Source organism: Eupeodes corollae, chromosome 3 (assembly GCF_945859685.1).
Source record: "Eupeodes corollae chromosome 3, idEupCoro1.1, whole genome shotgun sequence".
Taxonomy (NCBI): domain Eukaryota; kingdom Metazoa; phylum Arthropoda; class Insecta; order Diptera; family Syrphidae; genus Eupeodes; species Eupeodes corollae.
In genome coordinates, this window is record NC_079149.1 from 2490528 (window position 1) to 2514061 (window position 23534).

Sequence of the window (23534 nt, forward strand, 5' to 3'; positions counted from 1 at the left end):
CAAATAAAACTTTTAAACTTAAGCACACATTTGGTGGAGTATCTTTTTTACATACAAGGTGCTTTTTTAGCTGTTGGTAGTCTATGGTTTAAAGGTTGAGTATGTCAAACTGCGCTGACATATTTATTCATTAAGGTTTGCCAGTTCATCATAATTGGCTTAGTACCAGATCACCTCTTCAAAATTTAGGAACATTAATTTTAAAATATCCTGTTCGCTTCATGTTGACTTTATTTTTTAAATTAATTCCACAAACATTGACGTAACTTGGCAACAATATTCATATTTGACGATTTTTTTTAAATTCTCAGTCATTCAAGGGTTTATTATTGCCTTAACAAGTTTAAAGACAGCGTTAAGAAAATAGGGAAGGATTTAAGAGGAGGTAAGTTTAGGTTTTGAATATTCAAATAGGGGGGGGGGGGGGGGATCAGAGTTTGGAAAAGCTATCTACATTCTTGATGTGCGGTCTCTGTATCTGGAAAGTACGTCCGAAATTGAACTCAAGGGTAAACAGGTGAGCTTTTCTCGAAGAGCGAGTTTTACATCTGAATGCTTTAAGGGGGAGGGGGGAATTGAACTGGCTAATTTGTTTGTAAAACAACATTTTGTCGAAATGTATGAAATATTGCTGCGGTCTTCGTGCGATGTAAATGTTGCGATTATAGTTTAATAAATATCTTTTTGTAAAGATCTCTTTTGGTTTCCGTACATTGAGTGACAACGTTCTTTCTAAAAGAAATCCTGTTAACAAACAATTCGCGAGGCTATGTTACGTCATTGGTTTATGCCGGCACACCAGAATTTTTTAAAGCTTTGAAAGACTATATTTACTTCATAATCGACCCTATACAGCTATTTTTATTTTTAAAAAATTAGTGAAAATTTGCCAGAAATAAAAGAATAAATAAAAGAAATTATCTGCCAATAATAATATCCAATTGTTGTTGTTTCATTCTTATATTCAATTAACCATATCCAATTATGTTCAACAATTTTTTCTTGTATTCTTTGAAAGTTGTAAAGCTCTTAAAAAACACCCGATACAACTTTGTTATTTCGAGAACGTGGTTTTATAAGTTCAACCATTTTATTTGTTTGAATAATTCTTTTCGTGTTCTGGTACATTCAAAGCTATCCTTTGCGCTAAAAGTTATGGATACAATTAGAAAAACAATAAGGTGAGAGAAGAACTTATGCTAATAGTAAAAGACTATGGAGCTGGATCTGAACACTTCTAGATAGTTCGTGAACAAAAAGAAAAACACAAAGGAAACACATAAATTTATTTGATTTTACTAAGACATTTTAAACTTTACAAAAGTTAAAAACAAAATATATGCTTTTTAAACTTTTAGTAATTTGCTTGATCTATGACTTTAGAGTTTGTAACATTCAAAATAAGTGTGTCCGTTTCCTTTATTTAGGTTTGATTGGTTTGATATTTTCTTCACGAAATGTCACTGTTTGGACTTGTTCAAGGGCACCTTTAAAAAAAAAAAGAATCTGAGTTCCTTTACCAGTTACCAAAACGATTAAAATTTTAGAATATTTAGAAAATAGCTATATTTTTATTTTTTAATACATACATATTTGTATATTTTCTTTTAAGTAACAAAAATCAATGAAACCTTTATATATCAAAACATAATATTTAATTTTTGTTTGCACATAAAAATATCAACAAAATATTTTCCAAGGATCAGACAATCGAATCGCTGAACAAAGAGTCTCGAAATGTAACCTTTGCTGTAGACATAAAATATCGCGGCTTCATGAAGATAAATGAAATATATAAATATTCTACCTACATTCCTACATGAATCATTTTCCTATTCGGAAAAATTTCAAAAAAAAAAGAAAAATAAATAAACGACAAAAAAGGGTTGTTTGTAATGTGAATTGGGTAGGTTGTGCATTTTACAATGTCACAATGCCGCTTACCGCAATGGATACTTGTACATAATGTATTTTCATAGTAAAATATGAATTGAGTGTTTATTTATTTATTCGTATAGCTTGGTGCTTGGTTACATTATTTATTCAAATAACCAATTGTAGTATGACTTATGACATTGGAAAGGCGACATTACCTACTAAAACATTCAACATACGTATAATGAAGAGACAGAACTCATTTGGGGGTTACATGGCGTATGAGTGATTAATGTTAATTTAACATTGTAAGAGGGTTCCTATACCACTTCCCTCTGGTTTACAAAAATTTTATCCAGAAACAAAAATTTCAATTAATGTAATTTGATTTCATAGCAAAGATATACATACTTTACTTTTGGGTTGATAAAATAAAACTCCAGAACTCTTTGTTTATTTGGTTATTTAATGCTTAAAGCTCGAATCTTAAATAAATATGTACTTATTCCATAATATGTAGGTTTATATATTTATGCTTTGTACGGAATAAATGTGATTTAATTTTTTTTTTTTTCATTTTACTCACTTGATTATTTTGACCTTGAGCAATTCCCAGGATAAACTTTTCTTTTGTGCTAAAGTAAAATCAACCTTTAGGAGGATTTTTCTTATGTAAATAAATACAGAGGGATATTGGATGGTAGGGTTGATAGGTAGGAGATGTAAGAAAAAGCAGAGTTGAGTTTCATTTATATGTAAACAATAATATGTATTTTTAGATTTGAATGTTTGATTTTGTGTAGGCTAAATTGACTGTAAATAAAAGATTTTCCCATATGAGAATTCAATGGAGAATTAAAAATCAAGTCCCTCTTTAACTTTTAAAGCCCGATTGAATAGAGTGCGAAAATGGCTTACGCATAAAGCATTCCATTTTATAAGGATTTTCTGCGGAAAATGATCAATTAAAGTAGGTTCCAAAGGGTCATAAGGGTATTTAAACGTAGTCATTTGCATTATTTGAACGTTAAATTCGGTCAAGACATCTGTTTTATTTTTCAGATTTCATTAATTTTAAACTTGCAACTTAACTTCACTAACCTAATTATTTTTAGTTAATTTCTGTCTACCAAACATTGCAAATATAAGGCACTTTTTTACAGAAAACTTTGAACGGAAATTTAGTAAATCAAAAAAGGAATGAAGTTCAGCTTTCAGTTAAATGAGAGAACATGATCAACTAACATTTAATAATAACTCTAGAATGTTCCGAAAAAGTTGCAATAGGTAGCAAAACATTTGTTTATAGCTGGAAAACTAGAGACTAGCCTTTTCTTCAAAATTCCTTTAAATGTCTGAAACATTTAATTTTATTTGTACACTCTTGTTCAAACATCATTATGAATTCTAAAAATAGGTGGATAAAAACAAAAACGGAAATATGAATGCGTCTAATCTGTCAAATAATTTTTGTTTGAATGAAAAGCTGATTTATTTGCACAGAATAAAAGAATAAGAATAAAAAGGTCTTTCGTAGTTACGACATTTTATGAATAACTTTATTGTCTTTGAGCACAATAGCACCATTATAAAGCAATATTAGAAATATGATTAAATACAAGTTACACGTTTATTTAAAATTTGTTGTTTATAAATCTATAAGAAAATAACAATCCACTCTTATCAATTTTTAAAATCGTTTATATAGACAAATTGTTTTGGTTTCAATAATCGTTAAAAATTGAATCAAAACTTTTCTAATACAAAATCTTAATCTGACGAACTGGCATTTTATTATTGTATTTACTATTTATTTTAATCACAATGAAAATCGAAGTTGATTATTTAATGATAAACAAATATTTGATAGGATGGAGCAAAAGTATTTATTTTAATTTGTACTTTTTCTTGATATTGAATTACACTAATTTTCTAAAATTTATTTTTGAAATGTGTGTTAGTTCTTTGATGCTAGAAAATACTTAATCTCTTTTTTTAAAAAAAACAGTGCATCTGAACACACCTAAACAGTGACAGGTCACGCATAAAAGCATAGCAAACAAACCTTAATTTGAAGAACGGACCTGATTTGAAATGTCAGAAACAAGGATGGGAATTTGGGAAATTAAAAAAGGCCGCCTTTAGGCATTTTAGGAATTTAACTTTGGTAAAATGTTAAGAGGTAAATGCTAAGATTGTACAATATGAGAAAAATCATCTTTTTAGCTAAGTAACTTACTAAAAACTAAACTAGCTTTAGAATTTAGATAGATATCTTATTTTTATTGGCAAAGATTAAGTTACAGAGTTTACTATATTTGTAAGTCATTGCATAGCACAGAGATATGATATCAAATTTTATCTTGCAACTGAAAAATAATAATTAATTTTTAAACAGTATCTTAACATCTTAATATTTGTAAGTTTGAAGGAAAACATTGCAAGGGAAAACCTTATTCGAATTTAGATTTAATAAAAACTAATTTCCGATGATTTATTTTATCAGTGAAAAAATAAATAAATAAATAGGCAAACAAAAATAAATAAATAAATTAAGAAATAAATAAATAGATAAATAAATAAATAAATTTATAAATAAATAACGAATTTATAAAAAAATAAATACATTAACGAATAAATAATTAAATATATTTATAAATTAGTAAACGAGAAAAAATTATAGAAAGAATAAGTAGACAGTAGAATGAATATATAATTAAATTAGATACATTAATTAATAAATGAACAAAAAAAATAATGATGCATAAATAAACAACATCAAAAATATGGTAAATACAAAAGATAATAAATAATACATAAATAACAAGACGTATGAGTAAATCAAGAAAAGAAAAAAAAAACAATTATTTGATAATTTTTTGAGTAAGATTTCTAATTAGAGAGTTTTCACTTAATACACATTTTCTACAAACATTTTTATTGAGAATTCTAATTTTCTTGTCTATTTTTAAAACTTTTGTTGCCTCTATGTGCAAGGCTTGGGTTGAGAAATGCCAGGGGAGCTTGAGCATCATTTTTAAAATTTTGTTTTGAAGAATTTGCAATGTTTTAATATGCATTATAGCACAATAACCCCATAGGGGCAACCCATATACAAATTTTGCTTGAAAACGACTTTCAAAATAATACGTTTATTGTGTTTGCTAAGAAATGAACTTCGGTTAATAAGCGGATATAACATTTTTATGCCGACATTTATTTTATTTGTTTGTGTACCTTGAAAGTAAAATTCTTATCTAAGTAAATACCTAAATACATGGCAGGGTTGACCCAAGGTATATCACAGTTATTAAAGTTTATATTACTTCTGGGTAAAAAAGAATCCTTTCTTTTCTGGTGAAAAAGATAGCTTGACTTTTTCCAGCATTAATTTTAATTTTCCAATGTTTGTAATACTCGAAAATAATTTCTAAATTAATTTGAATATTGTTTATGATATTGTCAGGATCTTCATCGGATGAGAATATCGCAATGTCATCTGCATGCATACCAAATTAACAATTTTGCAAGACTGGAAAATCGGAGATAAAAATATTAAACAAAGAAGGAATAGTTATCAGGACTGAATTTTGTCCATTAAGTGAAACTATAAATTTTCTATCACTTAAGAAACTTTGTATAAGTTTAATCAAAAAGGTTGGACATTCATTTAAAATGAGTTTGTGCATGAGTGCGTTGTGCCAAACAGTGTTAAAAGCTTTTTCAACATCTGACAAAACTAATTCTGTTGATTTTCTTTCTCTAAATTTGTCTTGTATGTGTCTACACATTCTTAGAACCTGGTCTGACGTATTATGTTTTTTACAGAAACCAAATTGCTGTATTGGTATGATATTCTTTTCATTAAAAAAAAAATCTAATTTATAGCGAATTCATTTTTCAAAAATCTTGCATATACTACTGAGTAGGCTTATGGCCTATAACTTAGTGGATCACTTCGGGTATACTAGATTTCAATATTGGAACAACTTTTGGCATTTTCCATTTAAGTGTAAAATATTGAATTTTAAAACAGGATTTTATTAGAGAAGCTGAATAAACAAATCCACTCAGTTTTTTAAGGAACTCCATTCCAGATTTTTTATTCTTAAAATTACATATCAAATATTCAATGTCTTCAACAGAAATGAATTCCTCTGCAGATAGGCTTATTAAAGTTCTATTGAATTCAATGACAGACGTATCTACAAGGTTTGTTAAAATAGGATCGTTGTAGAGGTTAAAAAAAATGGTGTCGCAAAAGATTGAAAAAAAAAACCCTTTTGGATCTGGTTTTTGACTTCCCAAGATGTTGAAATCGGTCCAATTTGACAAATTAAAAATTTTGAAATTTCTCGACGTTTTAAGGTCCTAAGAGTCTAACTAAAAGATTTTTAGAAAGATATCTGCGTGTGCTTGTATACGTAAGTCTGAACGTTCGGGAAGATTTTTTGCCGTCCATAGATATCGACTTCAAATAAATTATTTTGACTTTTTTTTTTTTTTTCAAAAAATAAAAACATATGAAAGTCATTACTAAAACTTGGTTAACATTTATTTTCGACTCAAATATATTTTCAAAAATTAAAAATATCGGCTGCAAGCTAATTTAGTCTTATACAAAATATAGTTTTCGGCATTCAGTAAAATTTGTATAAAAATAAATTAAAATCAACAAAAAATTGTAGTCAAATTGGGAAAAAATTGATGTTCGATTCTCGATATATCGTTAATTAATGAAAGCAATGATTTCAAAATTATTTCATGCTGTGCTAAGTTTTCTTTTGTTTATAAAACATTCAAGAAATGGTAAAAAATTGGTTTTCGATTCAAAATCTCGTGAGAAAAAATAGATTTTGAAATCAAACTATCATCTTACACAAAATATTATTGGTAATTTTGTACGAAAACGTACAAAAACCTGATTAGAAATAGTTGGCCTCAAATATTAGGAACACAAAATAAGATAATGACTACAAAATATTATTATGAACATTTTCGACCTTGGACAGACGGGATGGGAAGTTATCAAGTCCGGGGTCGCATAACAGCCTCTTCTTTAAATGTTAGTATAAAATTATTCATGTTTTTCTACTATTCAAAACTTCAAACGTGCATATCTCAATACTGCATTTTTCATACCACAGTCTTAAATTTTTGCTGCCAAAACGGTTTTATTTTTGTATGTGATTATTATTTTTTACTGCAAAAATTTGAAATTCATCAAAAAGGTTTTTTTTACCTAGTGTTTTCCACAAAAATATCATATCGAAAATATACGTTAAAAAAAGGTTTGATCAATATTAAAGCTTTGAAGAAATATAAACTTAGAATAGAATCAAAACTATTTTCAAAAATCGATCGATTTTTATCAAAAAGAAACCTCATCTTGGTTTAACTTTCCATTTTGTTTAACTGTCATATTTGATTTTCAAAAGAATCTTTTTTAACTTATTTTGAAAGTCAAGTATCAGCACTTTTTCGGATACATCATTAATTTTATATGAATGTACCTTTTTCCAAAACCTAACCCTATCATACATATTCGATTTGTTTCAACCTCCATTTAGGTAGCAGGAAATACTTATTTTGTTTTTCTTGCCTTGTTCGAAAACAAAAAACATTTTCCCTGTTTGGTCATTATCTGTTGTAATTCAATTGGGATATAAGACACCAATTTACATAAATTTTGCTCAAGAAGAATCGATAAAATAACATTGGAACAACTTACATATTGATTACTTGACTTGCCAATTGCTTGGCATAGCCTAAGAAATTCCTTAGAGAAAATCCTATATACATATTTGAGTCAAGTCAGTATGTATGTACATAATAACAAATTTGTAGTAGATAAGATATGTACATAGCATACAATTCATGACACAAGCGTTTAAATCTGGGCATGAGAATGAAAATGAGAATCAATTCTTCTAATGGCTTGAGAGTAAACAAACAAGGTTAACTGCCAAAATGGTACGAGTAAGTAGATTTGTAATCAAAGTTATTACTAATTGGGTATTGAAATCTTCCACAAATATTGCCTTTAAACGATATCGATACGTGTGATTCATTTCAGAGAGAAAATATATCACCTGCTTTTAAAAAACAAACCTGTTACTATTTTTTCCTTAATTAAACCAATTAAAAACTTATAGACAAGTACCAATTCATATTCAAAACGCATATAAAGTTAACTCAGTTAGTTTAATTACGAAGTCGACACAAATATGCTAACCACTAATCAATTAAGGGAAAAACCCTTTGCAGCGGTGGTGGTGGTGGAGATGGTGGTGTCGCGGTATAAATTTTATAAGCCTGCACAAAAAACCAATTTAAATTTTAAATCCTTTCGAGTAGGTGAATCTAATTTGTCGAAGCCTATAGTCCCACTAAAAAATAAACAATAAACCCTCAGCACTTCACAAAAACAAGAAAACACATCCGAATAACACAGCTATGTTTGGTACATAAATATATATCCATAGCTAACGTAAACTTAATCAGAACACAAAACTAAATGGAATCCAAATCCAGCAGTAAAAGTTTTGTTGGATAGAGAACCATCACGAAAAACTTTGTGCACCTCCACTCCATAGACAATTGCGACCGGGACCTATAGGATCAGAACAGAGATTTTCCATTTTAATTTTGACCTACAAAAACACCACAAACTCTGCTTCCCACCTCCAGCACCGATACCAACGACCATGGTCCGGTGTTTGAATAGTTTATTTATTCAATGGTTATGTCGGTAGTCGCGCTTAAAGTCCTTCTCTGCCCTCCTGAAACGTTAAACATACATCACGCCAAGGCAAAATTTGGTTAGCGTTAGCGCACACTTTAGTTGGAGTCACTTTAATGCTTACACGTTCCTCGCTAGGTGAGAATACTCGCGTCATATACATCATAAGTTTGTTTTCCGAACGAAGCAAATTGGCAAACTGTGGGCACAACACAACAACAAAACTTAAATACAAATAAGTTCCACCCTTATCGATTTGCATTCGATTGCTTATTGAATATTAATTAGAGAAGATTGAACTTTCGAACAACAACACAAAAAACTTCAAATCATCACGATTGTTCAAAAACTATACCTGCCTGAATCCTTAAGTTTTGCGACTTTAAAATGTGAATGAACCACAAGGATTCATGTGAATGAAAAATTCAAAGGAAGAAGCTACATTTTCATCAGCGGCACAAGCGACAGCAACAGCGTCAACGCCAAACTCACTGACTGACTTGGGAAGTTTATTAAAAAGTTCTATTGTTTTGTAGGAAAGTTCGCTTCAAGGCTTATAATATTCATCATCAGCTCGACAATAACAACAACAACGGCAACGACAGAAAAAGAAAACGTAATTGCGGTGAGTTAAGCTAACATGGCATAAATGACGCGTTGAAAGCAATTATCGTCAACTGGTGGAAATGCCGGAAACTCGTTGCAACTTTTGTTGTTCGCTTAGCTTCGCTTTTCTTTTGTTGTTGTTGTCAACAACGTTCTGGGAATTGTGACACGTTAATGCTTTTTTTTTTTTTACTCAACGGGCACCACTGGGGTAGTAGCATATCAGATAAGGGTGTTTGGGGTGTTTTAAGTCAGAGATTTCGAATGGAAATGTATAAGAAACTTTGAATGAGTGATACTTTTCAGTTTGCTTCTACGTTTTAATTGTTTTTCGCTACCGTGTAGTGTTTAGTTTCAATAGGTGGGATTAATGACAACTAGGTGCGGTGTAGTCATGCATCCAAGCGTTGTTAACTTCCCATAGGAAGTTATTGTAATGGGTCCGATTTGTCAAACTGAAAATTTTGACATTTCTCGACGTTTCAAGGTCCCTAGAGTCGAAATAAAAGATTTTTAGAAAGATGTCTGTGCGTGCGTGTGTACGTACGTTTGTACGTCCGTACGTCCGTACGTTCGCGACGTTTTTTTCGTCGTCCATAGCTCAAGAACCAGAAGAGATATCGACTTCAAATAAATTTTGTTAACAGATAATAAGGCAGAAAGATGCAGAAAGGGCTCTCAAGAAAATTTCGTGGGTGGTTTTTTTACCATAGCAGTTTGAAAAAAAGGTGAAAATTTTGGTTAACCCTAAATATCTTACGAACCAAAAACGCTAGAGACTTGAATTAAATTTTAAATAATATATTGTAACATGATACCAAACAGGTATATTTTTTGAAAAAAATTAATATAACGGTTTTTTTTAAAAATCAATAAAACTGAAAAAAAAAATTTGTCACCTCCAAAATTTTACGACTGAAATATGATTTCATCTCTAAAACAATTTTGTGCAACGAAGAATAATGTTTTTGACATCGGATAAAATTTTGTGAAAAATCTAATTGATAGTTTTTTTATAAAAAATAAAAATTAAAAAAAAAAACATTACTCAAAGTTGGTAAAAATTGAATATCGATTCAAATATCTTTTCAAAAACTTGAAATTTAGGCTTCAAGCTTATTTTATCTTATAAGAAATATTGTTTTCAACATCTTGAAAAATGTTGAGAAACATCGAATTAACAGTTTTTTTACAAAAAATAAAAACCTAAAAAAAAAATTTATAAAAGTTTTTAAAAATTGATTTTCGACTCAAGTATCTTTTCAAAACTTTGAGATATTGGCTTTAATTTACTTTTATCTTTCAAAAAATCTTGTTGTCAAAATTCAGTTAAAATTTGAAAAAAATCGAATTGACAGTTTTTTTTACAAAAAATAAAAACCTAAAAAAAATTAACAAAAGTTGGTAAAAAATAATTTTCGACTCAAATATCTTTTAAAAACTTTGAGATAACAGCTTGCAATTAAATTTTTCTTATAAGGAATATTGTTTTCACGTTAGGACACATTTTGAGAAAAATCGAATTGACATTTTTCTTACAAAAAATAAAAACCTAAAAAAAAAATTTACAAAAGTTAGTAAAAATTGATTTTCAACTCAAATATCTCTTCAAAAATTTTAAATATTGGCTTCAAACTAATTTTTTCTTATAAGAAATATTGTTTTCATCACTTAGTAAAATTTTTAAAAAATTCCAATTGACAGTTTTTTTACAAAATATTAAACTCTAAAAAAAAAAAACAATACTAAAACTTGGTAAAAATTTACTAACGACTTAAATAGCTTTTCAAAAATTAAAAATATTGTCTTCAAACTTTTTTTATTTCACAGAAAATATTGTTTCCGATATTCTGTAATTTTTATATAAAAATCCAACAGTCCGTTTTTTCATAAAAAGTAAAATCAACAAAAAATAGTACGCAAATTTGGTAAAACTTGATACAAGTACATATAGACAAACTTTTAAGCAAGACAAATAGACAGACTGGATGGGAAGTTATCAGTGTGGGTCGCATCCCAGCCTCTTTTTTTGTATTAAAGTCGTCCCGCTGAAAGTGTGTCTAGTCTTGCCATTTGCGATAAATTAATACCTCCTTCTATGGCTGAGAGATATAAAAAAAAACATCTTAAAGCCTTAAGAGATGTGTACCATTTTTATGGTAGGTCTTTTAACACCACAAGAGGGAAGATACTTTGGCTTTGGCGCTCGAGATGGATAAGCAAACAAAGCCTATGAACAGCAACGAACCCGCAGAATGAGTCTTACAGTGTGTGTACAGCAGAGAAAGACACCTCATCAAGGGGCACGAACAAGTGAAGAAAAACTTCAACAGACTTGTTGTGCACTCTCTGGTGCAGCAACATCCTACATACACGGATCAATTTAAATGCAATAGCTTATTAAACGATAGGGTGTGGTCCATAATTGAATGTAAACAAAAGCTGTAGCTACAATCCCTTTTATTCGTAATATCCTTTTCTGAAACAGAAAAAATATTAATTTAATTTTTTTTTTTACTCGAAATTCTAAAATAAGACTCATGCAGTTTAAATAATCACTCAATTTACCATCTTAACCTTCGCCGAAAGAAAAAACCTGAAGGTACTTCCTAAATTATAAACACATAAGAAACAAATTGCTTCTTTTGAAATGCATTTAAGATTTCGCGCCCGCAATAATCGTCGTCGACAATTTGTTTTCCTTGAGGCGACATAAATAGAGCATAATAATATTTTTTGTCAAAGACTTTTTCTTTTAATTGAGGAAAACAGTGCCACATTTTAATTCTCATTTCTTAAATCACTTTAAAAAATAATTATTAAATATTTTGAAAGATGACTAATATTTAAAAAACAAATAATACAACTTCTTTCTCATAAAAACTTATAACAAATTGATTTTTTAACTAATGAATTACTTTAAGTTATCGTTAATCAGAAGTGCTAACTTGCGTGCGTCAATAAGAGGCTTTAACGCAGGAAAATAAAATCCAAATATTAAATGATTTTCCGGCTGTGGTCACGCATGTTGCACGTCTTTTTTTTGTTGTTATTTTGTTGTTGTCCACAAGTTCTACAAGAAAAACTCATGCGGAATCAAAACGATAGAACTAGGAACGGCATAATCCTAAGCTATTTGGTATATATCACGTGGGTTTTATGTTACTAGTTGAATATAAAATATCTTAAATAGCTTTGAAAATAAGTTCCTTTATAAGGGTATTTTTCTTTTTCCTTAAATCAGCCACGAGTGTGCTGAAAAGTACATAATATGTTGTAGTATGGTCAATGACTCCTAACACCTGGGTAGAGAATTTTAAACTTGATCGGAAATGACCTGGCTCAAGTTTATTAGAACATTAGTAAGGTTTGAATACTACAATAACAACTTTATTGTGCCACCACATGGCTACCATCCTAGAGTTGAGATAAGCAAAGAATTATTTGTTTAATCTTTACTTATAGGAATTATTAAAACAACAGAAAAAAGTGTATCGATTTGTATTAGTCCTTGAATAACTACCGTGCGTCGTTGTCTCTTGGCCTCCAATTTCGACAAGCCAGCCGGCAATGATGTAAGGCAACAATTTGGGTTTGTCTATTTAACGAATAGGTATGGATATTTCTTTTTTTATGACTTTAGTGTTCATTTCTTTGATCAAATTTATTAAATCTATATATGCGTCAAAAGGTGTTATTTTCTTTTTATACATTTTTTATCTATATTGTCAAATTTTTGTTTGGTGGTGAAATAAACGGTAAATTGTGTATTTACTTTGAGTTTTGTTATCGAATTAAGATATGGATAAATTACACAAATACTATTTAGGAATTTCATTATCATCATCAATGATTATTTAATCAATCCCCAAAATCAAATCTTTCAGACCAACAAGTTAAGATAACAATTACAAATTTTCATGTGTACTATAAAGGCTCTTTAAATCTATCTATAAAGTAAAAACAAAAAAAAAATACTTTTTTAATGTATTAAGTTTTAACCTAAAATTAAATTTGCACCTTAAAATTTGTCTGTCAAATTAGGTTTTGAAAATATGAGACAACCATTTTGCATAGTTCATTTTTTATTTTAGTTTCTAAAAATTCTCATTAGCTGTGAGTATCCATTGGATTTTAGTCTTGTTCAGATTCGTTACAAAACAAATTTGTTTGCTTAAAACCGTTTAAGCATAATCCGGTCCGGTCCGGTCAAATTAGACCAAAAAATAAGAATAAAGTTACCTAAATTCCCACCAAAGTGAAAATCGGTAAAATTGTTTGAAATATCATTAAAACAAAATTTGAAATTTCCCCATCTTTCCCTCTGTAAGGAAAAAATTGTATTCAAGGTCAAAGGTAAAAAAAATAGTTTTTCGAGATTTTCAGCAAAACGGTAAGTTTTATCATAAAAATACTTCAAACAAAAATTGTAGATCAGGAAATTATTTAGAAAAAAATAGTTAATACTTTTTTTTTGTACAAGCCACCGTTTTTGAGATATAAGAAGACAGATGGGGGTATTGCTCGAGGGAGAAGTACAAAAGAGTGTCAAAGTAAATGGGTTTATAGTATGCATGCTATGAATACCATTTGTGAAAAATTAGAAGATCTCGCCAACGTTAGGTTAGGATGGATACGACCGAGCAGCATGTTGATGCAAGTGATTCGCGAGTAAAAAAGATGCTTAAGATGTACGAAAACTTTTATTGTTTCTATTGCGAGTGGTGTCGATAAAATCAATTATTATTAAGCTCGGGAAGTTGGGCTTGCTTCTATGGCAAAAATTACAGGGCTCACATTTAATAATATTAAATTAAAACGCTCTAACAAAGTTGTTCCTCTTTTACCTATGACTAGTAGCATAAAAGTTCATTAAAGAAAAAGTACCTGTTGACCCTGTATTGTTGTTCCAACGCATGAGTATTACTGCAGCATTTCAAGATGAAATAGAAAACTATTTTGAATATAAATATCTCCCTACCCTCTATCGTTATTTTATGAAATCGGGATGCGTAAAACACAGAGGTCTGCAATGTACGATTGTCTCGAAAAGGTAGACTTTAATATTAACAACACAAATGCGACATACATCATTGACGGAGAATACTTACTACATCGCGTTGTATCGGATAGTGAAGAAACATTCAACGTTATATTAGATAAATACGTACAGTATGTACTCGAACCCTCCAGGTTGGGGGTTGTGCCGTCGGGGTGACTTCCTGGCCACGTAAAAACATCATAGTCTCGAAGCAACAACAAGCCTCGGATACGGACGGATTCACTGTTGACAACCCACGCAAACGAAATAAGGACAACGAACTTCGGATATGTACGTGGAATGTTAGGTCCCTTAACAGACCACGTGCAGCCGAACAATTAGCGGAAGCCCTAAACTGCTGCAAGGCAGATATTACAGCCATCCAAGAAGTGCGATGGGATGGACCGGGTAAACGCAAACTAAAAGACTGCGATATCTACTACGGCGACTGCTACCGAGAACAAAGACAGCGTCTATTTGGGTGTGGATTTGTTGTTGGAACTAGGCTCAGGCAAAAAGTCTTGAGTTTCAACAGTGTGAGCGAGCGCATCACGACAATCCGCATCAAGGTTAAATTCGCCAACATAAGCCTAATATGCGCGCATGCCCCAACAGAGGAGAAAGATGAAGACACCAAAGATATGTTCTTCGAGCTCTTGGACAAGACATATGAGCAGTGCCCTAGCTATGACATTAAAATTGTCTTAGGAGATTTTAATGCCAAGCTAGGAAGAGAAGACATCTTTGGTGGCATAATCGGGAGATACAGCCTGCACGACACTACCTCCGACAACGGATTCAGGCTGGTCGATTTCGCTGCGGGCGAGACGTTCTGGTAGCTAGTACGCAGTTCACGCATCTTAATATCCACAAGGGGACATGGAAATCTCCTGATCAATCAATCAATCGTCATTCTGCACAAACGGATAAGTTTGACAGGGATGCCAAAACTAGACATTATCCGTTTGTGCAGAATGACGATGGAGAATGCACGCTGCTCTATCAAGGTCGGAAAAGATCTTACCGATGCATTTGATGTCAAAAAATGTTTTAGACAAGGCGATGCACTGTCATGCGACTTCTTCAACATCGTTCTGGAAAGAATTGTGCAAAACTCAACCGTCAACACTAGAGGCACAATCTTCCAAAGATCCATCCAATTACTCGGATACGCAGATGATATTGACATAATTGGAAGATCAAAGCGTGATGTCAGTGGAGCGTTTTTGAGCATTGCGACGGAAGCGAAGAAGATGGGTTTAGTGGTCAATGAGAGCAAGACCAAGTATATGCTGTCATCAAAAAAGGACACTGAACAACGACGTCTTGGACAAAACGTCACCATGGACAGCTATAACTTTGAGGTAGTTAAGGACTTTGTCTACCTAGGCACCGCTATTAATGCAGACAACAACACCAGCGCTGAAATCAAACGAAGAATAACTCTTGCAAATCGCTGCTTCTTTGGACTTAGAAGGCAATTGAGAAGTAAAGTCCTCTCTCGAGCATGTAAAATCACCATCTATAAGACACTCATCATCCCGGTTCTCATTTATGGCGCTGAGACCTGGACCCTGTCAAAGAAAGATGAGAGCGTCTTAGGATGCTTCGAGAGAAAAATTCTTCGGGCGATTTTTGGTCCCGTACGCATAGATGGAGAATGGAGGAGAAGATATAACGACGAGCTGTACGGGCTGTACAGCGACACTGACCTAGTTAGCAGAATCAAAGTCCAACGGCTTAGATGGCTAGGTCATGTAGAGCGGATGGACATCAACGCTCCAGCCCGGAAGGTCTTCGAATCCAATCCCGAGGGACGGCGCAGTAGAGGAAGACCGCGACTCAGGTGGCGCACCCAGGTGGGAGAGGACCTCAACCAACTTGGCGTGCGAAACTGGAGACAGCTAGCTAGGGACCGAGCTGGCTGGAGACGCTTGTTGGTTGAGGCCCAGGTCCGCCCCGGACTGTAGCGCCACCTTAAGTAAGTAAGTAAGTATGTACTCGAACGTCGACATTTTGGTTCCAGAGTTACTGTCGTATTTGATGGCTATAATGATTGCACGAGAAATATCAAAGCTGCAGAACAGCGTTGCCGAACTTTAGCAACATCTTTATCAATTGATATTTTATTTGATGAAGATATGACAATTCCAACCACCAAACAAAAATTGCTTTCTAATACTCACAACAAGTCTCGGTTCATTTCAATGTTGAAAGAAATATTTACTACAGCCTGTTGGGTAAAAAATCATATAATTTCTTTATATAGTCCAGAGAAATAGTCTGCCAGGCACTTTTTATCCTTCAATGAGTTCCACTTCAGTTGGATATTGCCTTCCAGACTCGTAAACCTTGCGTGCTAGCCACCCCCAAACATTTCCCATTATGTTAGGGTCGGGCGAGTATGGCGGCCATATCAGAAAGGGTACTTTTTTGAGCTCAATCCAATACTTTACGACCTTAGAGGTGTGGATAAGGGCGTTATCGTGTTGGAACTTCCATTCTAAGGGCCCAAAAATATCCTTGATTGCAGGGAACGCCGTTCTTATCACACAATTGTAATTCAATGGTGCCATAGTACGTTATAGTTTCCCATACCATGACACCACCAGCACAGCTGTGCAGTCGATCTTAAATATGCTCTTCCTTTCGAAGATCATGAAAGTAGTAAGTATAACCATCGGGACCCTCCAAATTAAATTTTGTCTCGTCTGAAAAGACGACAAGCTGCCACTCCTTCGCTCTGCAGAAATCAAGGCGTTGCGTCTTTCGAAGTTGGTTAAGTGGTGTTTTTTTTTTTATTTTACGACGCTTTAAATGTTCAGCATTGGAAATAACTCTTACAGTCCGCACGCATGCTTTTACACCGGTTTTTTCTCTAATCTTGGCTGCAGAGTCGTGTGAATTCGATGCGTGCCTCAAAATAATTCGCTTGTCAGCTGCTGTAATGACACAAGATGGCCGGCCCCTAATATTTTTTCCATAGCTATGCTCATTTCTTAAGAATGAGGAAATAACTTTGCGGCGGTGGTTATTTTTTTTGGAAATTAGATGGATTGATTGACCACACTCACTATAAGCCTTTATTTTGGCCCTTTCGGCTTCATTTAACTGTTTTGCTTTCCCCATTTTTACTAAATTTAATTGAAAATTATTCAAAATAACTTAAAAAAGAAAAAAACGACTACTTACATGTAAAAACTTTTAGAAAAGCGTAGAGGTGCTAATCGACTGTCGCACAAAAAAACATTAATTTTTGTCACATTTGACGGAATAAAGCAAAGCAAAATAACGGTTCATTTCCAGAACTCAAGTTTTTTTAAAGATAGAGTAAAAAAAGGAGAATGAAAAAAAAAGATTGAGCATTATACACATTAATCGTTCCGAGTTACTTGCATTTACACTGAAAGATTAGAGGGGCCGCTAATCTGTTGTCGGGCAGTGTACTTTTACCAGCTCTTATAAGTAAAATTTTTAATCTGGTTAGATAAAGTTTTTGCCAAAAAAATTCATAAGTTGAACCGAATAAATACAAAAGTTGCCTATTAACAAGGTTTTTAAATCATTAACTCATGAGTCCAAGTGGAAATAACGATACGAAACGCCAATACACAAAATGTTGATGGACTAAAAGCTGTTAAGCTATTTTCGATTTTTCGAACATTTTTATGAACTATTATAAACATTTTATATTAAAGATGGGTATAAAGGATTTTAAAAACTATTACAAAATTTATTGAAAAATAAACTACTTCATAAATGTAGATAGTTTCAAAAACCGGGTGTTTTTTAGACGTGTGATTATTAATCTGGCAATAATTTGTTAGGATCTTTTTTTTTGGGCAGCTGTTATTTGAATTATATTCAGTTTGGTTTGCTGTTTTCTGTACAAAAACGTTTGAACGTTTGAAAATCGCAATAAATTTATTTATTGAAGTAAACTTTAGGTGTAGCGCATTATCTTGAGCCTGTAAGATGTTGCTTTTGAAACTATAACACTATTTTTTGAATGGTTATGTGAAGTCGCCTGTCTACTCGAGAAGATCGATGGTTCGGAAGAGAATATTCGGTGCGTTATTGCTTACACACGGACATATTTGCTGCAAAAGTCGTCGTCGTGGTTCTCTCGAGCCACAAATTATTCGAAACACCCCGGTGGCCACTTGCCCGAAATTATTTGTATTTTTTTAAATGACAAATCTTTATATTTTAAATAAATCCAAATTTTTGGCTATAACATTAAATTATATGCGTTTTATTTCTTCTTGAAAACCATTTGTCTAAAAAACACGATATACATGCATGAAAGTTTGAAATACCAGTTTTGTAAACATTTATTTTTGGCCTTGGTGTCTCTCATCTTTCTTCTCTGTGAAAATCAAAGAACTAAGGTTAGTCTTCTATTAAGTGTTATCTATTTTTCAGATAGTATTCATTTTCTTAAGGAGTGTTTTGCCCAAACTCTTATCTTAATTCTGTGTCATCTTAAAAAAAAAAAGAAAAACTACGTAGCCTAGAGTTCAGGCTTAATTTTTGCTTCACACATATTTTTGATCCAAGCCAAAAATTGGACGAACTTAAGCTGAAAAAATCCATAGAAAATCATGGTGCTTCCACTAAAATCATTAACTGTCTTCTGTGTGTTTTGGAATTGAGTTTAGAGTTCCATGCTCATCGGGCATACATTTTTCTATCGCATCTAACAAATTTTGTATTTTAATTTGCACGGAGGAAACGTTCGATTGAAATAGTCAACCTCTTTTAAATATTTGTTTTGATCATATAAGGAGTTTAGTTTTAGATACCTAATTTAATAAATGACCTTGGTTTAATAAATGACCTTTTCTTCTAAGGTCGCACTAGGGAACTAGTTATATACTTCTCTTTTCTGCATAGGAACTTAATTGGACTGAAGAAACTTTTTTTAAGCTGCAGGATTTGTTTTATTTTGTCTACTGTTTCAACAACCGTTTTTAAGTTTACATTCAAAACTAATTAAATTTAATCTTCAACCCATTTTTAATAAATGATCAAGAAAATTATATATTTCTGTTTTTTAAGAAGCAGAACTAATAAGATTATTAAATAAAAAAATATAAAATAAAACTAAATGTGCAAATCACAAGCACATTTTAAAACCTGTAGGGAAGTAATGTATTTTTAAATCCAACTAAATTAATTGTTAAAGTAGTTGAAGCTTCTTTGTTACTTTTTTTATTATATGAAAAATCAAAATATAAGTTCTTTGTGTGTGAAAATAACTAACATATGTATCTTAAAAGTCCTATTGTTGATTTTTGAAAAAGTTTTAAAATATTTTTTCTTAAACTGACTTTAATTTAGTACAGAATTTTATTATATTTTTTAAGTCAACTTAGTATACAAAAAATTGACCAAACTTGCAAAAAACTTTAAGACTTTTATTGGCCCTTAACTACCTCTGGTTTAGCTGATCCGAGTTAAAGCAACGACTAAAGTTAGATTAGTTTTACAAGTACTGTACTGACTCTTATCTAACCCATTTATATTTGGTAGAAAATGCTTTATATGATATAATTTTGTTGACTAAAGAATCGGAAACTAAAATATCTAAAAACTAATACGTTTGCCCAAACAAAACTAAGTCATACACTACCTAAAGAGATATCTCACCAAAAACATAAATTTGCCAAAAAGGAGCTTGGCAAAAAAGAAGAAAAAACATACAATTAGCTTTATCAGTAGATTTTGGGCTTATCAGACAAAAATAAGGTGTTCTTCCAAATATTATGAGTCACCTAGAATATTCCAATCTAAATTAACTTCGTTTCAATAAATTATTCTACTCTATATAAGCATTATATTTGATTGTATATCTTATATATCATTTTTAATTGCTTATTTTGTTGTTTGTTTTGGATTTGTACCTATAATTTTGCAACGTCTGTCTTTTGACATGCAATCAGGTTCTTTTTATTATCTTTTCATTCCATTTGTTTCAATAACCTACCTCTTCTCTTTTCTAGGTACAAGCTTAGTTAAAAATCTTAGAACACGACTTGCATGCTACTCCCTGCTCCAATCAATCGTTTTCTTAAATGCATAGGTATCAAATCAAATCAAGAATCAGACACTTCTAAATCAAACTCTCAAAAGAAAAAGAGATCGTTTTGCATACGTTTCATTCTCATTTGGCTATGAATAATACATTAAGTATATGCACAAGTTTCAGATAGCTATAAGCTGGGTAATTCGATTTCTTAGAAAAATAGTAGATGAAAGTTTTATCTTGAGACTACCTATCATCAACATCTATACAGACAAAAAGAAACTGTTCCACCCACTTCTCAGTCATTGATGAGCCAATGTCGTCTACTTCGCCATATACTATGTGCGATATCCTTCAAGGATTCTCAGTTACATAATCTGATTTTTTTCTTTATTTTTAGATGGTAGAAGAAGCAGAAGAAGAAGAAGTAAAATAACAACAAACATAAACAAGGAAAGGGTTCCACTTACTTGTAATTTATTAAATCTCTGATGGGTTTGTGTGACGATGTTTTTAAGTGAATCATTTTGTTGTCCGGCTGGCCCAAGAATTATAAAAATAAAACTCGTCAGCACAACACAGCAAAGAATAAGGACTAAATTTTTCGTTCGCATTGCCGCCAACGTATTTTGATATTCTTCCTGCTGCTGCTGATGCTGCTTCTGGATCTTTTTATTAATTGATAGTTTATCTTAAAGTTCTTTTTCGGAAATAAGCTAAGTAATTTTTTACTCATTTAGTCAAACGGAATACCGCGCGAAAATAAGAGTTTCTACCGCCCGGAGAGATATAGACCGACTAGAAACACTTTCACTTCATCGCACCTAAAGAGTCTCGTCGTCGTCGTTGTCTTGGTCGTCGTCACTGATTAACTCGCAATCGTTATCTTTGTTTTTGAAGGAAATTGATCTTTTTTTATGACACCATCCACATTCGGAATCGAATCGGTAGATATGTTGTTTTGGGCTTGAGTTTTGATAAGGATGAGATAAGAAGTTCAGGGCGTTCGATACGCTCACTGATTGGAAAAGGCTTATTATTATTGTGAGAATTCAAAATCGATTCTAAAACTAAAATAATGCTACTGTTTTCGTTCTAATAGATTGAACGACAACGACGAGGTCGTCAGATCAGATCTGCAATTAAAAACATTCATTTAGCAGTTTGTTTACATTTGTGGTTTAGGCGTTCAGGGTGCTGGGTGCTTGGCACTGGGTTGAGTTTGATTTAGGGGAAGCAAAAAACACACTGCGAGATGCGACTGGGCGCAGCACTTAGAAAATCAGTATTTTGTTGTTTTCACACTGAAAAAGAACGAGTAGAGACCGAATTATATTGGATTCCTGGGCTGAGCCCTGTTCTCCTGGAGGTACATATATCTTTCGATTATTGAACTTAAGCACAAGGAAAAAAGGCAAAATTTCACCGAGAAAAATAAGAAAAAAACCAACACTGGGTAAGGCGAAAGCACAGAAAACAAGTCCTAGTTTTTATATGTTCGTTTTCTTTTTTATTTATTAAACTTTTGACACAGTATTTTATTAATGAACTATTTTTTGGGGGAAAGACGTCATTTCGCACGCAAATTGCCTGGGCAATTTTTTAGATTGTGGGTTTTGTTTTTTATGGAATAAAAATAACTTTTTTGTGTTTTCGTTTCTAACTTGGAACGGCCTTGCAAAATGATGCGAAAAAATATTTATTAAAATTGTTTCGAGAGGGGAGCTCCAAACGGCGTTTTTGTGTGTCTAGCTGTCACTGAGAAAAATAGCAAGCACAAAGCAGAAAATAGAAGAAACAGAGAGTTAGATGGGCGAAGTAGAGTGAAGATAGTTGTGGTTTGGTAGTGAATTTGATTTATTGTAGCAAAGATATGAACCAGTTGAGATAAGCATAAGGCTGAGACTACATCTATTTTTTTTCTTTATTTTTGATATTTGTTAATGAGGCAGGCCATCGCAAACCCTCCTTTTTCGGCATTTTTTGGGTATTTGCTCATAAATTATTACAAAACAAAGAGGAATAACAAAAATGGGATTTTATTATACATATCGCTTCATATAATAACCCTTTTTGAAGGGATTTATTTCCAAATGCCTTATGTGAAGCTTTTTTGCGATGATGTCTCCTTTTTTTAAGGACCCACTGGCTAGAATAACAGGCCGTACAGTTTTTGAACTTTAAAATGCACTTTGTAGTACCCGTGGCGTGATGGTTAGTGTGTTAGACTGTCATGCCAGAGGTCTTGGGTTGAAACCCTGTCTGCACTATATAAAGTGTTTTTTCACGGGTACTGTTTCTTGCGAGGATTTGACACATTAGTCGTTTGGATTCGGCTTCAAACTGTAGGTCTCCTATATCCTTAATAACATAAGTCGCACACAGTAATGGTTGAGAGTTGTAAGTCACTAAGCCCTTGTTGTCAATCGATTGTAAATTCTTTTTGAATCTAGACAACTCACTTGAAAATGCAGTATTGAGATAAACGCGTTTGAAGTTATGAGTAGTAGAAAATAATTAATGATTTTTTGCAATATCTTCAATATTAAAATTCAAAAACTGAGTGCTTAAAGTTTTTTCCTGACCATAATCTTTTGAGACCACATTTTAAAGGTCCTTAAGTACCGATAAAAGCGAAAGTTAGTAAAAAATTCGAAAATTTAAGAGTTGCCTAATACTCTTATAATTTGTATAACTATATTTTTAATAATTTATTTGTCTCCATGATTCTGTAAATTGCTAACATGTATTCTTTTAAATGACTAAGAACGTAAGAAGCTGCAATTATTTAACTTTTTTAATTCTTTTTTCATTATTGGCAATTCTTCCATTCAAATAATTTAATCAATGGGTCAAATTGGATCGGAGCGCAATACTGATGGTTTGTGTGTGGTCAGCCTTAAAGATATTTCTGAACATGGTTCTTTTCTATTTTCCATCGTGTGCGCCATCTTCTGTTATATAGAAAAACTAAATGTTGGTAAAAGTGGTTGCTGGACATAATAACGAAACTTTTCTTGAATTTTAAAGAAAAATGTACGTTATTTTTTAGCCTTGAATTTTAAAATTATAGAAACAAATTCTTTATTAAATATATGAAGAATTAAATTTAATATATTTGACTGAAAACCTTTGTCATTACAAAATATAAACAATATGAAATTCGAAAAACTTAAAATTATAAAGAAGAATGTTATAACTGCATTATGTATTTTAAATCAAAATCAACTTTTGTAGATATC

General features: G+C 31.9%; 1 protein-coding gene and 1 long non-coding RNA gene across 2 annotated transcripts in view; one reads left to right on the forward strand and one right to left on the reverse strand.

Moving 5' to 3' along the window:
* LOC129949789 (uncharacterized) overlaps positions 1-22039 on the reverse strand; it is a 55219-nt gene extending 33180 nt beyond the window's left edge. Inside the window, exon 1 of the mRNA XM_056061438.1 lies at positions 20763-22039. Within this exon, the coding sequence (XP_055917413.1) occupies positions 20763-20906 (144 nt within the window). The 5' untranslated portion in view covers positions 20907-22039. The remainder of the gene's footprint in view (positions 1-20762) is intronic.
* LOC129949790 (uncharacterized) lies at positions 20041-20474 on the forward strand. The gene is made up of 2 exons (XR_008782057.1): positions 20041-20209; positions 20270-20474. It is a non-coding gene; the product is annotated as an uncharacterized LOC129949790 (long non-coding RNA).
* Positions 22040-23534: the final 1495 nt, after the last annotated feature.